Source organism: Suhomyces tanzawaensis (genome assembly GCF_001661415.1).
Source record: "Suhomyces tanzawaensis NRRL Y-17324 unplaced genomic scaffold CANTAscaffold_6, whole genome shotgun sequence".
In the NCBI taxonomy this organism is placed as follows: domain Eukaryota; kingdom Fungi; phylum Ascomycota; class Pichiomycetes; order Serinales; family Debaryomycetaceae; genus Suhomyces; species Suhomyces tanzawaensis.
Genome location: NW_017963641.1, coordinates 361,309 through 375,720, shown reverse-complemented (window position 1 = coordinate 375,720; position 14,412 = coordinate 361,309). Strand labels below are relative to the sequence as shown.

The following is a 14,412-nucleotide window of genomic DNA, read 5'->3' as shown; positions in this document are numbered from 1 at the left end:
GATCCCACTGCAATCAGATAACTCCCACTTTACGCAATAGCCCAACACCAGAATAGCCCAACACTAAAAGGGAGTACCCAAGCAGATCCCATCTTCAGTCCAGCCTACCATCAACACCAACCCCCTCCTACCATGTCCTTGGCAGACGGAGAGTACGAGATAGATCTAAATGAGCTCCTCAACATCTCCACCATAGCGCCCATCAACGAGTCGGAGAACATCGCAATACGGTACGGCTTCGTGCCAGATCTGATGGACCAGACCAAGCCGTTGCGATTATACCAGAATGACCAGGAGTGCTTGTTGAAAGCCAATTCAAACGAGGGCCCCGAGAAGCCGATCATTTTTGAGGGCTTGACCCAGAAACATCGCGGAAACGACGCCTTCTACCTCACCTACAACCCTGCACAAGCCAGTACCGTCCTGTTGAAACGGTTGAACAGTACCATCAGGTTTAGCAAGTCCAGAAATGCATCCAAGCTACAGACAAAGCTTGATCAGTGGGAGAAGGACGTGGTGGAGAAAGAGACAAAACGCATGAACCGAAAGAAAGAAAAGTCGCCTGCTACCCTGGCAGCTCCCACAACCCCCAATAATCCTTCATCTCGTTCGTCTCTATCGGCAAAGAGACCGCCCACCGCGAATAACACACCCGAACCAAAGAAAGGCGAGCCAATAATCAGCGAGAGCGACTTCGACGACTTGAATGACTTTGAATTCGACGAGCCAAAACCACGAGCCAGTAAGAAACCTCCCGTGAAAAAGATTTCAAAGCCAACTCCTGATAAGGAAACTAGGCCGAAGATACTGGCTGGGCAAAAAACCCAGCCTAAAGCCCCAACAAAGCGTTCAAAGAAAGTGAAATCTGCACCTATCATCGAGCGGGCAGATAGGGATGATTCGATGGATATTGATGACGACTTTAAAGATCTTGAAGATCAATTACAGGAAGTTTTAGAAGAAGAGTCCAAATCATCTGAGGACCAACTCAGCTTCGAAGAAAAGCCCCAAGCGGACAACGGTATCAAATTCGACTCGGATGAGAGCGATTTTGACGATTACCAGTTTCCAGGTATCAAAATTAATGTGGAAGAGAACGACACCCAACCTTCTCGAGGTTCATATTCAGATACCTACTCAAACTCAGCATCAAATCAAAAGCCTATGAGCTTAAGAGACCTCATTGGGGCAGGAAAGAAATCACAAGACGATGATATGAGTAGCAGCGAAGAGGAATAGTGCATGTTTGGTAGGGAGTGTATTCCTACACTCCGGAGAGGCTTTCTGTAGTCTGCATTGAATGCAGAAATAACTACAATGACTCTTTGTCGTACTGCAGTACGTAATGAGTCCATCAAGAATGGTTCTCGGTATAGGTTAATAGAAAAGTAAACGTATCGGAAATTATTTATTCATGAACGAGATGCACTTTATAAGGTTATAATGAGTATTTCAAGCAATGGTTGGGCTCGGGGAATTATTTAATGTTTGATACTACAAAAGTAGGCATTCAATATGTATAAGTGCCTTCAGACTAACTTTATCCTTAATTTTGAAGCTGGTTTTTTTTTTTTTTTCAGCTTAATGAAGTTGATAGAATAGCCACTTGGTCAAGCGGTTTATCACTTTCATCGGTCTGGACCTTTTCAATACTTTTCACCGTGTCAAACCCTTCAATAACCTCTCCAAATATGGTATGCTTGTTATCTAAAAACTGGGCAGGCTCAGTAGTGATGAAAAATTGGGAACCATTTGTATTGGGCCCCGCATTGGCCATGCTTACCATGAACGGTTTGGAATGATTCAAAAGGTGGTTGAACTCATCCTTGAAGTGGCCTCCCCAAATTGAGTCACCACCAGTACCATCTCCTAATGGGTCTCCTGTTTGAATCATGAAGTTTTCTATTACTCTGTGGAAGATTACATTATTGTAATACTTTTTTTGACACAACTTTACAAAGTTTTCGACTGTTTTGGGGGTCAATTTCTCAAAAAGACTTATCTTGATATCTCCAAGTGTGGTGTGGAGAACAACTTTGGAGTATTCAGTTTTTGGTGATGAATTCCTACTCTTGGATTTGTTCTTTACTGAGAAATCAAAATCTCTTTCCGTAACATTCTTCTTGTTGCCAAAAATGTATAGACAGTTGGAATTTATGGAAGATGATATGATCAAAGGTCTCCTTATCAATTGGGATTGAATAATAGAATTATTAGACGAGATCATATCCAGACTAAACTTTTCAACATTCAGTCTTTTGAATAGACGTAGTTGATTGAATTGTAAAAACGACGAATCTTGGTCAATTGTTCCTATCACTTTCAATAATTTATTTGTTTGTAGGTTCAATATTTTAATGCCTTGAAGTGAAGGATAAATCAAAACCTTGTCGTTTTTATCAAACAAAATATTCCTTGAATTGGCATATTTTTCAAAATCAAAACTGGAAGGGTTCATCTTTACAGTAGAAACATGCGACTCGTCTAGTTTCTTGATTAACTTTCCTGTTTTGAAATTGAATAATCTGATGAAGTTATCAGGGTATGAGATAGTCGCAAACATTTGTTGGTCTTCACTGAAGCAAATAGAGGAGGGCTTCGATTTGCTCTTTACCAATTCAAATAAATCAGTCTCCGATTTGTACTGGAAGCTGATACCATCGGGTAGAGTACGAGTGGAAGGAGACCAATACTCTAGAATTCCTCTTATATCTGAAGATAAGAAGCACTGGTACTTCGAGTTAAAGGACATGCAATGGATCGGGTGCTTATGTGGCGAGTCAATCATTTCGATTTCTTCCTCAGTCATAACCACCATTTTATTTGAGTCTTGATCATTGACTAACAACTTCTCTTCATTGTTCGTATAAAACCAGCAGTTGCTTTCGCTGGTTCTGGTGTTCGGGATGAAGTCAGTATTCAAGACTTGGATCATATCCAATGACTTAAGGTCGAACACCTTGAGAGTTGCATCATTTTCGCCCACACTCACTAGCTTCAGGCCATCTTGGTTTACAAGGAGCTGCCTCACTTCGCAGTCGGGGTGGGCTAGAAATTGCTTGACACATTTGAGTTGCCCATATCTATCGTCTTCGTCCTCGTTGTCCTTCTGCACCACCGAACTTTTGACATCTTGCTGATCCTTCTGCCAGAATTTCACCATTCCATTGCGGAATCCGGTGACAATGAGCGTATCATCGGGGGTCTTTGCCAAACTGGTGATCCTGGACTCGTTCTTGTATGAGTAGTTGTAATACTCGTTGAATAAGTTGTAGTCGTCGATAACCACTGTTCTTTTTTTCCTCTTGGTGGTAGGGCCCTTCGCGTCCTTGGTGACTGATGGTTGTAATGACGGCCCTAGAACATCGTCGGAGTCGGAGTCACTATCACTGGTGTTTTCAATCTGGCGTTTGGACATTGGGTGTGAACTGTTTTGAGTGTTGGTCACTTTTTGGTGTAGAAGAATGGGTGTTTGACTGGAGTATACATGAGCTAGCGCTACCTGCGTCTCATCTTGAAATCCATTTGTAGATCAACTTCGCGGAGCAGAAGTAAACACACCCTCAGCATTTCAATCCAAGGCCACTATCAGAAGAAGGACGACCCCAATACTACCAGCTGACAACCATTTTGTCACAATTACCTTACTGCAAATGCTTTACACCCTGCAATCGTCTGTCTTGTCATAGAGCCATAGAATCAGAAGCCATCATGGAAATCATAGATAGAGTGGACAAGCTCGAGGTTGTCCTTGAACAAAGCGGTAATAAAGATACGATACGGCACCAGATACTGGCATTACAGGTACATTTATCGAAGATTTATAAGGAGAATCAAGAGCTACTTCAGCTAGACAGGCTAGTAGTTGAGCACGGATTGAAAAACAACCTCTTTAAAGAACAGGAGAAAGAAACAAAAGATTCCGTCGAGTATGAAATAAAGAAAAGAGTGGTTCTATTAAAAGAACCTGCCATCAAAGAAGCATACAATAATTATATGCAGCTAGCGTCCCTAGACACCAATCGGTTAATCAACTACATTGAATCCAGTCAAGACAAAGTATACAACTTCAACGACATTTATGTGCATATACAGCAACGGAAGGGGGAACTCAAAGCCATCTCTGAGAAGGTATACCTCTTAACCTTGAAAAGTATGGTAGTTCTAGAAAAATATGTGAATCTAATGAACCAGGAGAACAAGTTTTGGTTGGATTCAAACGAAAAGTTGAGGCAATTGAGTATTAAAGTCAACCAGCTCGAAAAGGCGAGATCTAGCAGGTACTAATCAGATCTTGTCCCGACTTCACCAAATGGGAATTCTGCTATTGACTGAAGTATATCAAGCAACTCACAGTTCACAATCAACTCAAGATGCAATCAATAACTTCATTGTTCAATGCCTCGATAGAAGACTGCATCACTACACTGCTTCAGTTGCTACGGCTGTTTCAAGATCGTTCACTAGCTTACTAGCTCACTTGTTCAATTAAACTAATATACATTCTATGCACCCCTCACTACTAAACAGAAATAGTCTTCCAAATGTTCAATCCCTCACCACCAGTAGATACCAAGCATCCAGGGATTTGCTTGTGCCATCTGACATCCTTGACATCCTTTTGCCAGTGAACAAACAATAATTGAGGAGGAATATCATGTAATTCTTGTAATTCTTTTCTTTGAGCTGCAATTTCTTCGTCATCTGCTTCCACAGCCAAATCCCACAAAGTAACAGTGTTATCCTCGGAAGAAACAGCAATGATAGATTCGTCCAATGGGTTAAAAGAAATGGAGGTGACTGGCGATTTATGGAAGTCGTAGTTTGCAACTGGAGTTGGAGTAGATTGGCCATTGAAGTTACGCAAATCCCAAACACTCCATGAACCATCATCATGACCAGAAGCCAACAAGTGATTAATCTTGTCGCACCATGAGATGACATTGACATCACTCTTGGAGGCAACGACGGAAATAGCAGGCTTGTGCTTCTTAGATCTGGTATCCCATATACGGACATAGCCATCACAACCTGCAGTGGCGAAGACAGTGTTTTCACCAGTGGACCATTGAATGTCTTCAATGGAAGATTGAGATGCAAAGAATGGAGTCTTATCGGTGACCCAGTTGGATGTTGTTCTGGAGGTCAAGTGGATTCTACCGGATAAATCACCTGTCAATAAAGCACCGGTGTTAATTAATGGAGACCAGTCCAAACCATAGCCTTCGACATTGCCGTGAGCTCTGATAGTGTGGATTGGCTTCTTGGCATTTTTTGGGATCATGTAACCTGGAGTGTCAAATGCTTGGACTTGAGAGCTCAAATCATAAATGTATGCTTCACCGTTTTCAGACATGGTAGCAGTCAAATATTCACCAGTCTCGAGGGAGTGAGGCGAAACTCTGATTCTGTTTGTGGTGTTCTTCAATGGGATGGATTCACTGTCCATGATTGGATCTGAGTCATCGTTGTCGTCTTCATCTTCATCATTGTCTTCGTCATCATCATCCTTGACTAAAGTCTTCGCTAAAGAAGATAATTTCATGGTGATCAACTCATTGTCCTTGTTACGAGATGCTTGAGTGGCGGTAGTAAGATACACAGAAGCTGGGTAGGTTCTTCTTTCGTTACCGAGCTTGTCTGGCAAGACGTCAACGGTCAAACATGGCCATGGCAAATTGACATTGTGCAACATTTCATAGACACTAGGGTCAGCTTCCAACACTTCATCTGGACCCAATGGCTTAGATTTATGAGGTAAGTAGATGGTTGGTTCCGGTTGTGCTTCTTCAGCATTTTCCAATTCCTCAATCTTTTTGTTAGCAGCCTCTTCATCCATATCTTCGTCTTCGTTATCGTCCAATTCTATGATTTCTCCATCACTTTCAAAGTCATCTCCATAGGGGTCTTCGAACTCTCCCATATCTATGTCATTTTCTCCTTGAGCACCGTTGCTTTTTGGCAAGGAATCCTTGCTGGTCTTGATGGCAGAGTTGCTGCCTTCGCCAGCCAAATCGTCAGAGGCCGATCTTTTAGACATTGTATGATAAAGACTAGAATAAAAAATTTCACATCACGAATATACCCATCGCACCTTTGGTCATGTGACCATTCTCACGTGGGATATACTTCGAAACTGAAGCACACTTCTATCTATATACCCATTCAATGGATAAAAGAGCGTTTCTAGACCAAGAGCCTCCGCCTGGCTACGTTCCTGGCGTGGGACGTGGTGCAGTTGGATTTACAACAAGTGCAAATACCGCGATCTCAAGGGTGCAACCAGGATTTTTAATCAACCAGGGTGATGATGAGGACGATGGTATAGAGATAGGTGGAAAATTTAACGAAGAGGATGGTCTCCTTACCAGAGCATCGAAAGATAAAGAGGACGAAGAAGCTGATAGAATATATGATGAAGTCGAGAGAAGATTGAAAACAAAAAACAAACGCAACAATGAGATTGTTACACTTGAGGACTCATCAATTGTGGAGGGCAACTTTGCTGATTTGAAAAGAGGACTTGCTACAATTACTGACGACCAATGGGAAAATTTGCCTGAAGTAGGAGATTTGACCAGAAGGAACAAGAGAACCAGGTTATTGGAACAACAACAACAAAGATTTTACGCAGTTCCCGATAGCGTGATAGCAGGTTCTTCGGCAAATAATACGCCTACTGATTTCCAGTCCATCTCTGAAGCCAGAGATAAAGTGTTGAGTACGCAGCTCGACGGGTTGATTGGCACTGTACATGAAACCGTAGACTTAGTTGAGACTGAGCCTGAACAGACTGATCAACAATTTGCAGATATCAAGAAAGGGAGATTGATTCTTTCCTCATTGCGAAAGACAGAACCTAATAAACCAAATTCGTGGATCGCATCCGCACGTTTAGAGGAGCAAGCAAAGAATAACAAACTAGCCAAAAACTTAATTGTGGAAGGCTGTAAAAAATGTCCCCGAAATGAGGATATTTGGCTTGAGAATATTCGTATTCATTTAAAAACTAATGATGGTCTCAAGATATCAAAGATAATAGTAACTGAGTCATTGAACTTCAATCCCAAGTCGGAAAAGCTATGGTTGAAAGCATTTGAATTGGAAAACTCTTCTGATATAATGTCGAGAAGAAAAATATTAATGAAAGGGTTGGAGAACATACCCACAAGTGTCCGATTATGGAGAGAGTTAATCAACTTCGAAACGGAAAACGAAGATGTCAAGAAGTTGTTAACAAAAGCAGTAGAATTATGTCCAGGTGAGTGGGAGTTCTGGTTGTTGCTTATCAATCTTTCAGACTACTCAGAGTCCAAGTCTATTTTAAATAAGGCAAGAAAAGCTTTGAAAGGTAACTTCAATGTTTGGTTAACTGCATGCAAACTTGAGGAAGGAGAAAGTGATAATATTGAAGATCAGAAATTGATAAAAATGGTTGACAAGTCATTTAAAGAAATGTACGGAAACTCCCTCAATGTACAAGAATGGTTGACTTCTGCAGGTGAGAATAAAATATTAAGGTCTGATTGGATAAATGAAGCCTCAAAAGCAGAAGCAGAAGGGTATCTTAAGACGTGCAAGGCTATCGTAACCAACATACTAAGCAACGATGAAAGAATAGACTTACCAGAAAAATTTCTGTATTGGTTCAAGGATGCCCATTTGTTAACCAAAAACACTCATGTGGCAACTGCGAAGTTCATATATCAATATTTGATCCAAAAGTACCCCAATAATGTTGAGAACTGGATAGAATTATTTGATGCGTTAAAATTATCGGATGATTTAAATCAGTTATTTGAGTTTTATGAGCAAGCAATAGCGTTGAATCCTAAGGAGGAAATTCTCACATTGATGTGCTCCAAAGATTATTGGAAACTCAAGAATGATATTGAATCAGCAAGATCAACTCTCAAGCAAGGTTTAGAGCGTTTGCCCTTTAATGAACAGCTTTGGATGGCAAGCATTAAGTTGGAAGTAAAGACATTCAATTACAATAACGCGGAGAGATTATCACTTGAGTCAATTAATAAGATCCCAAAGTCTAACGCAAGAATATGGTATAAGTACATTCATCTCTTGAGGTTTCTCAGACCAAGCGAATCTCAAAAGCTATTAGAACTTTCTGAACAGGCACTTGAGCTATTTCCGAATTCCTATAAGCTTTATCTTCAAAGATCACAAATTCTACTCCAAGATAATGATATTGACAAGGCAAGAGAGACTTTAGATACTGGTATCAAGCTTTGTCCTCCTTCTCCTGAACTATGGGTATCTATGGCTCATATTGATGAGGTGTATTTGAAAGTTCTTATCAAAGCCAGATCCACATTGGATAGAGCATTATTGGCTATTCCAGATAGCGAGGAGATATGGAATACAAAAATATGTCTTGAAAGAAGAAATAATGACTTGATCACTGCCAGACAATTAACCAATAAGGCACTAAAGATTTTGCCGAGCTCATCATTAATTTGGTATCAGTATCTATCCTTAATCACAAAATCTTCCCAAAGGAAGAATGCATTTCTCGATGCTTTGAAAGCAACTGATAACGACTCATTCATTTTACTAAGTATTGGAAAATTTTTCTGGTATGAAGGTAAATTTTCCAAGGCAAGGTCATGGTTTGAAAGAAGTTTGGCAAGAGATAATCAGAATGGTGATTCTTGGACTTGGCTCTATTGCTTCTTGAAAAGTTATGGGACGAAGAATGAACTTGAAGAAATGTTGAAGAAGTTTGAAGAGAGTTCCGAAGACATCAATAAAGGAAGGGTATGGTGTCAAGTTGCCAAAAAAATAGATAATTTTGACAAAACTTCAAAAGACTTGCTACAGTTGACCGAGACAGAAGTATTGAAAAGCTAATAGACGTCAAGGTCAAATTAATTCATCTCCCAATTAAATACGTCATATAATTGTACAATAGTGTAAAGTAGTATAATATTATACACCTTCAGCCTTCGACCTATACCTCTCAGAAAGCTTTAAATTTAGCGCACTCAAGAAACAGGGGATTTGGTTCTTATCGTACGTGCTCAGTAATTCGACGTACAATTCCTTGAATTCAGCGTTTCCATATGCCTTCAATGATTTGGTATCAATATCTATGACAACATAGGAAGACCCACCGGTACTTTCTTTGTTGGCAAATCTTGAAGTCAACTTTATTCTGGACGAGGTATCATTAGGATTTACTGAACTTGGTATGAACTCTAATGAATAACCAAAATACTTGGAAATAGTATTCAAAATATCCTTACTTTTCTGTGTGTATGCAGTTGTGAGTCGCTGGATCCGCTTGGTAAGTTGTTCAATCTTTTGCTGCAAGAGTGCCTTGTCATTTTCTTGTCTTTCAAATATTGATTTTGGTATCATGTGATTCTCTGGCAAGTTTTTATGGACGTAATGTTTGATCATATCTTCATTTTCTTTCTTGAGAGCATCGAGAGTAGCTTGCTTAACCACCTGATCCTTATTCAAGAGATTTGACTTAAGTTGAAGTACTTGTAATTGTTGTTTTTTGGTATTAAGTTGTTGCAAAGAGCTGTTGATTTGGTCTAACGATTTAATCCTGGATTCGTATTCTTGGATAGAAACTTTCAACTGTGTATTTTCCCTTAACAAATCTTCATTCATCTTGAAGGAAGATCTGCCAATATCAGTTTTGGTTCTCTTATTGGGTGGCAATTGTACCTCTTTCCTTGAATCTTCAATTTGCTTTTGCAAACTGTTTATTTCGCCCTTATATTCATCAACTAGCTTTTCCAAATTTTGCAAATACTGTTCAGTTGCCTTGTTATCAGTTTTTTCCTTAAACTCCTTGTCTAGTTGTGCTAACAGGTTTCTCAAAAACTCTATCTCCTTTGCGTTTAGCATTTTCTGCTTTTCTAACTTTTGGATTTTTTCATCCTTCAAGTTGATGTCTGATTTGAGCTCAATTGTGATGCCTTCATTAGTCTCTATATCAACTTTTAGAGAATCAATCAATTGTGCCACATTATCTAATTCTCCCTTGATTTCCTCGTTTTCACTTCTGAGAACAACAGATTGATACTGAAGTTCTTTGAATTTAGATAAAAACTTGCTTATCTTTGAGCTTGCGTCACTTTCTCCTTCATCTTTGATAGTTTCAACAATTACCTTGAAGTATTTTTCAAACTCATTCTTTACTTCTAAATTCTCAATTTCTAATTTGCAACATTTCTCCTCAATCCCTTCGAGATATTCAATCTTATTCATCAAAGAGATATTCTTTTGTTTCAATAATTCGACTGATGTTTTGTTTTGTAGTAACTTGTCTATTTTTAGTTGTAATTGAGAGTTAGTCTTCAAAAGGTTTGAGTTCTTTATCTGTAAGTTTTCTAAATGATTATCTCTAGACGTCACATCCTTTGATTTAGCAGAAATTTGGTTCAAGTTATCAATCAACTCGTCATTTGAGGTTTGGAGCTTGTCAATGGTACTCTGCATTCCTTTCATTCGAGAAACTAGTTCGTCATTGGCTTGAAGTTGATAATTTAAATCTGATCTTAGCTGTTCAAATTTCCTTATATTTCGATTGAACTTTCCTTCAAGTTCTCGATATTCACTTGAATTGCTAGATCTATCCTGCTTTAATGTTTTGATTGTATCATTGAGTTCCTTTATCTTAGTGGAGTATATCTGAGCTTGATTATCGAACTTCGAATCGGCCGATTTCTTCTCCTCATACAAATAGTCAAAATCTTTCTTTAGTTTGTTGTAGTCCTCACCTTTCTTGGTAAGTTGTTCGTTGTATCTTTTCTCTATTGACGCTTTGTCCTGCTCAAGGAGCTTCTTCTCGATCTTTGCTGATTCCAATTGAAACTTCAAATTTGATATTATTTGACGGTGATTTATGCCTGAATCTTCATTCAATATACCTTCCGAGTCCCTACTGAGAGACCTCCGGGGATTTTCCACAAATGGTGACGAATGTACGCTATCCATTCTGCGTGGTCTAAGTGGTGGCAGTTTGAGTTCAAGTTACGATGTTTGTTTTGAGTCATCACGTGACTTTCGTGATTGTGATCAATCAGTAAGGCAAGCATCCAAACGATGAATTCTCTATTGTGGCATCTTCAAAACAGTGCGTGATAACCAGAGGATTGTGGCTCTTGATCCGGGAAAGCATTTTTGAGTCAAAGCAGCTTCAACAATTTCATCATTCGTTTGTTGCTAGAATTTGAATAATCTGTATAAATTTAAAACAATTCTGCTATCAGGTTTTTATTATATACACAAAACCCCAAAGCATGTAACTGCTGGCAGAATACAAGGATCCAACTTCAACACGCCTATATTGAGTTTTGATGGAATAGTTGGTAAAGCCTCGTCCTTGAAACGTATCACGTGACCCCAATGATCGGTGCGCCTTAAAGGATCCTCACGACCACTAGACTCAACTATTACAAATAGAGATGTCGAAAATGTAAGTGTCACGGAAAGCATAAGAACCATCCCATCGCTAACTTTCAGTCCAAGAAACTTCAAATTATTGGAGGAATTAGAAAAGGGAGAAAAAGGATTGGGTGCTGAGCTGATCTCGTATGGATTGACCAATCAAGATGATATCTCCATGACCAATTGGAACGGAACTATCTTGGGACCACCTCATTCTACCCACGAGAACCGTATCTACTCATTGAGCATTGTATGTGATGAGAATTACCCAGACAAGCCTCCAAAGGTCCAGTTTGTGTCCAAGATTAACTTACCTTGCGTTGATTCCCAGGGTCATGTTGTGGTTGACAAGTTCGACACCTTGAAGAACTGGAAGAGATCATACACCATGGAAACCGTGCTTTTGGAATTGAGAAAAAGCATGGCCTCCTCTGCTAACAAGAAGTTGGCACAACCTACCGAAGGAACAACCTACTAGATGCTTGAGGTCCGGGCGATCTAAGTGGTTTTGCATCTACATAATACGTACTGTAATACATGTAATGATAGTATATTAAAGTCATTAATCGTGCTAGTTGTCTATAGGAGCTCCGAGCCCCGACTATTGTTCGTTTGCCCTTGTTTCGCTCAAAGTTTCTGCCTCCTTCATCATCCGTTGAAAGTCTTCTTCCGCACTCAAGAATTCAGCCACTACTGACTTGTACTTCTTGTCCTGAAAGAGATCGCGGTTGGTGTCACTGTTGGTGACTTCTATGTTGACCCACTTGTCGACATGCTTCTTCTTTCCGTTTTCCTTGACTATCGAGGGCACTAGGCATCTCTGGAAGATCCGCTTGAACGGAAGGCATATGAACTCTGGAGGTCTGGACCTGTCTGCAAATGTACGGAATGTGCATTCATGCTGAGTTAACGACTTCAACTGGCACTCATACTTGGCAGGATTTTCTAGCTGTTCACGAAAACGACTTCGTATCTCGTTGTGATTGTATACGGGGACTGGAGGAGCCATGGTTAGGGAGGAAGTATTCCAGGTCCGATTTGATGTCGCGCGAGAAGTGCTCACGCTTACGGGAGTTAAATGGTGCAAAACCTGAACCACGGGTTAACTAATGATTAGGCTAATACTAGAATACCGTTCACATATGGAATTGCACTTGTAAGCCTTCACTTTTCCGTCTGTACTCCACCGTGGGTACTTCCCCATTCGCTACAGTTATTTAGTTCCTTGCAATGCATGTATTTCCTTGGTGAGAACCGTGGCTTGCCAGCTCTACTGGCACACTCGGGCTCAACACCTCACGTCGATACCCTTCCTCTTCTCGGCCTCTCTCAACTCAAACATCACCTGGGCACCCACAAAGAGAGCTCCCGAAGAGAATATGAAAAACTCAATGCCACTGACGGTATTGAACATTTCCCGAAGAAGCGCAAGGGTGCCATCGTTTCCAAGACAAAAGCCGTATAAGTTTGCTATCATCATCATCCAAATGTTCACTACCGCACCCACTGCACACAAATGCCTGAACCACCACTCGTGTTCGAACCTCTTGAAGTAGATGGTGGCAGAAATTTCGGGAATCAAGAACACTACCACGAGCCAGCCCCACATCAAGAGTTTCAACTCGATGTCATGCCAAATAGCCACAAAACTAAACACAAGAAGACTGTTGATGATTCTGTACTTTCCTCCGCCTCCCATTGGGATGTAGATGTATCTGATAACCCATCTGTTGAAGGATCTGTGCCAAGCTCTCCAGAATGCAAGTGCCGAATAGTTGTTATCCATACACCTGATCATATTCTCTGGTGGATCTATCCCATCCAAAAGACTCCAGAACCGGAATAATCTCCACGGAATCAATAATTTGAGCCAAATGATATTCAAGTTGAACATTCCCAACATAGAGATTTGGAATGGTGTATCTCCTTCCCAGGCCTTAGTTTTTGACACCGCAACCACGTACATGAAGTGAAGCAAGAATTCCATGACCAATACACAAAACACCAATCTTAAGAAGTAACGGAAAGTTCTGGTGTAATCTTTGACTGATGGCAACGATTGATAGTTGGACTGGTAAATAAAATCATTAAATGTCACAATGGGACCTGCAATGAAAAGTGGGGTATATGTGAGGTAGGCAAAGTAGTTCACCCAATTGTAATCGACAATTGGTAGAGGAGCGGTTAACCTTTGTCTATCATCGAGATATGAAAGGGTCGATAACTTGGTTTCATCTTTATCAAGAGAGACTTTTGCATTCTCGATCTCTTTGGCTCTCTCCAAATAGTCCATGTTAAATGACATCATTCTGAGTAATGTGAAGTTATAAAAGACGTCCCATCTCTCCACGATTCCCTTGAAACCATGATCAATAATGCTTATCCCCGTTGGATAGTCCCAGTACCAGTCATTGACAAACAAGGTCAGCAAACCATATACCCAGGTTACCGCAATTGCTGCCCGATGGTTTTTGATGAAATGGGTTATCGAATAGTTGATGGCAATATGAATAAGCAATTTGGGTGTATTGAAACCATGGATTGCGAATAAGAAAAATACCCCGAACCCGAAATCGTAGTAAGTTCTCTTGGTCACCTGAAAGAACTTACCTATAAGTCGTCTCAACGACCAGTGGATCACAATGAATGCTGCTAACACGCCAAAGTTGTTTCTGAAGAATGCATATTGTTGATCTGAGTTATCAACCTTCCTACCAAACAACCAGCCATCGCTGAGGAGATGCTGGAAACGGGGGTAGTTAGGGTTTGTCTCATTGGAAGCATCCATGGCTGTTTTGTACATCAATGGCACCGTGATAGCAAACACCAACATGTAAAACTTGAATTCCAAGGTGTGCCATTTTGACACTGGATTCGATCTCTTTTGGACAGCTTGCTTCTTCTGCTCATTGGGCAACAACCGCGTGTCCAATGCCTCCAACGAGAAGAAGGAAAGGAATTCTGATAGGAACGTCATTATCAGCTATG

The 14,412-nt window shown here is 40.4% G+C and overlaps 8 protein-coding genes across 8 annotated transcripts; 4 read left to right on the top strand and 4 right to left on the bottom strand.

The window, feature by feature from the left end:
* The first annotated feature begins 26 nt into the window (after nucleotides 1-26).
* Nucleotides 27-1,476, top strand: CANTADRAFT_26867 (uncharacterized protein). The gene has a single exon (XM_020207914.1). The coding sequence runs from the start codon at nucleotides 133-135 to the stop codon at nucleotides 1,237-1,239; it is 1,107 nt and encodes a 368-aa protein (XP_020062965.1). The 5' UTR covers nucleotides 27-132; the 3' UTR covers nucleotides 1,240-1,476.
* A 60-nt stretch (nucleotides 1,477-1,536) lies between these two features.
* Nucleotides 1,537-3,507, bottom strand: CANTADRAFT_69014 (uncharacterized protein). The gene is made up of 2 exons (XM_020211000.1): nucleotides 2,117-3,507; nucleotides 1,537-2,071 (listed from the first exon to the last, which is right to left on the bottom strand). Exons 1-2 carry the CDS (start codon nucleotides 3,416-3,418, stop codon nucleotides 1,577-1,579), a joined length of 1,797 nt encoding a protein of 598 aa, XP_020062964.1. The 5' UTR covers nucleotides 3,419-3,507; the 3' UTR covers nucleotides 1,537-1,576.
* A 204-nt stretch (nucleotides 3,508-3,711) lies between these two features.
* Nucleotides 3,712-4,287, top strand: CANTADRAFT_54198 (uncharacterized protein; the record flags this gene model as incomplete). The annotated part of the gene is made up of 1 exon (XM_020210295.1): nucleotides 3,712-4,287. One exon carries the CDS (start codon nucleotides 3,712-3,714, stop codon nucleotides 4,285-4,287), a length of 576 nt encoding a protein of 191 aa, XP_020062963.1.
* Nucleotides 4,288-4,522: 235 nt separating this feature from the next.
* Nucleotides 4,523-6,040, bottom strand: CANTADRAFT_91297 (ribosome biosynthesis protein; the record flags this gene model as incomplete). The annotated part of the gene is made up of 1 exon (XM_020211800.1): nucleotides 4,523-6,040. One exon carries the CDS (start codon nucleotides 6,038-6,040, stop codon nucleotides 4,523-4,525), a length of 1,518 nt encoding a protein of 505 aa, XP_020062962.1.
* Nucleotides 6,041-6,168: 128 nt separating this feature from the next.
* On the top strand, nucleotides 6,169-8,868 carry CANTADRAFT_54533 (U4/U6-U5 snRNP complex subunit; the record flags this gene model as incomplete). The annotated part of the gene is made up of 1 exon (XM_020210334.1): nucleotides 6,169-8,868. The coding sequence occupies one exon, from the start codon at nucleotides 6,169-6,171 to the stop codon at nucleotides 8,866-8,868; it is 2,700 nt and encodes an 899-aa protein (XP_020062961.1).
* A 2,573-nt stretch (nucleotides 8,869-11,441) lies between these two features.
* Nucleotides 11,442-11,902, top strand: CANTADRAFT_7321 (E2 ubiquitin-conjugating protein; the record flags this gene model as incomplete). Its single annotated transcript, XM_020211097.1, has 2 exons — nucleotides 11,442-11,452; nucleotides 11,500-11,902. 2 exons carry the CDS (start codon nucleotides 11,442-11,444, stop codon nucleotides 11,900-11,902), a joined length of 414 nt encoding a protein of 137 aa, XP_020062960.1.
* Nucleotides 11,903-12,067: 165 nt separating this feature from the next.
* CANTADRAFT_40094 (uncharacterized protein) lies at nucleotides 12,068-12,433 on the bottom strand (the record flags this gene model as incomplete). The annotated part of the gene is made up of 1 exon (XM_020208825.1): nucleotides 12,068-12,433. A coding segment is annotated over one exon (366 nt), but the record flags the coding sequence as incomplete, so codon positions are not given.
* A 279-nt stretch (nucleotides 12,434-12,712) lies between these two features.
* On the bottom strand, nucleotides 12,713-14,401 carry GUP1 (O-acyltransferase; the record flags this gene model as incomplete). Its single annotated transcript, XM_020210403.1, has 1 exon — nucleotides 12,713-14,401. The coding sequence occupies one exon, from the start codon at nucleotides 14,399-14,401 to the stop codon at nucleotides 12,713-12,715; it is 1,689 nt and encodes a 562-aa protein (XP_020062958.1).
* Between the last annotated feature and the right edge of the window lie 11 nt (nucleotides 14,402-14,412).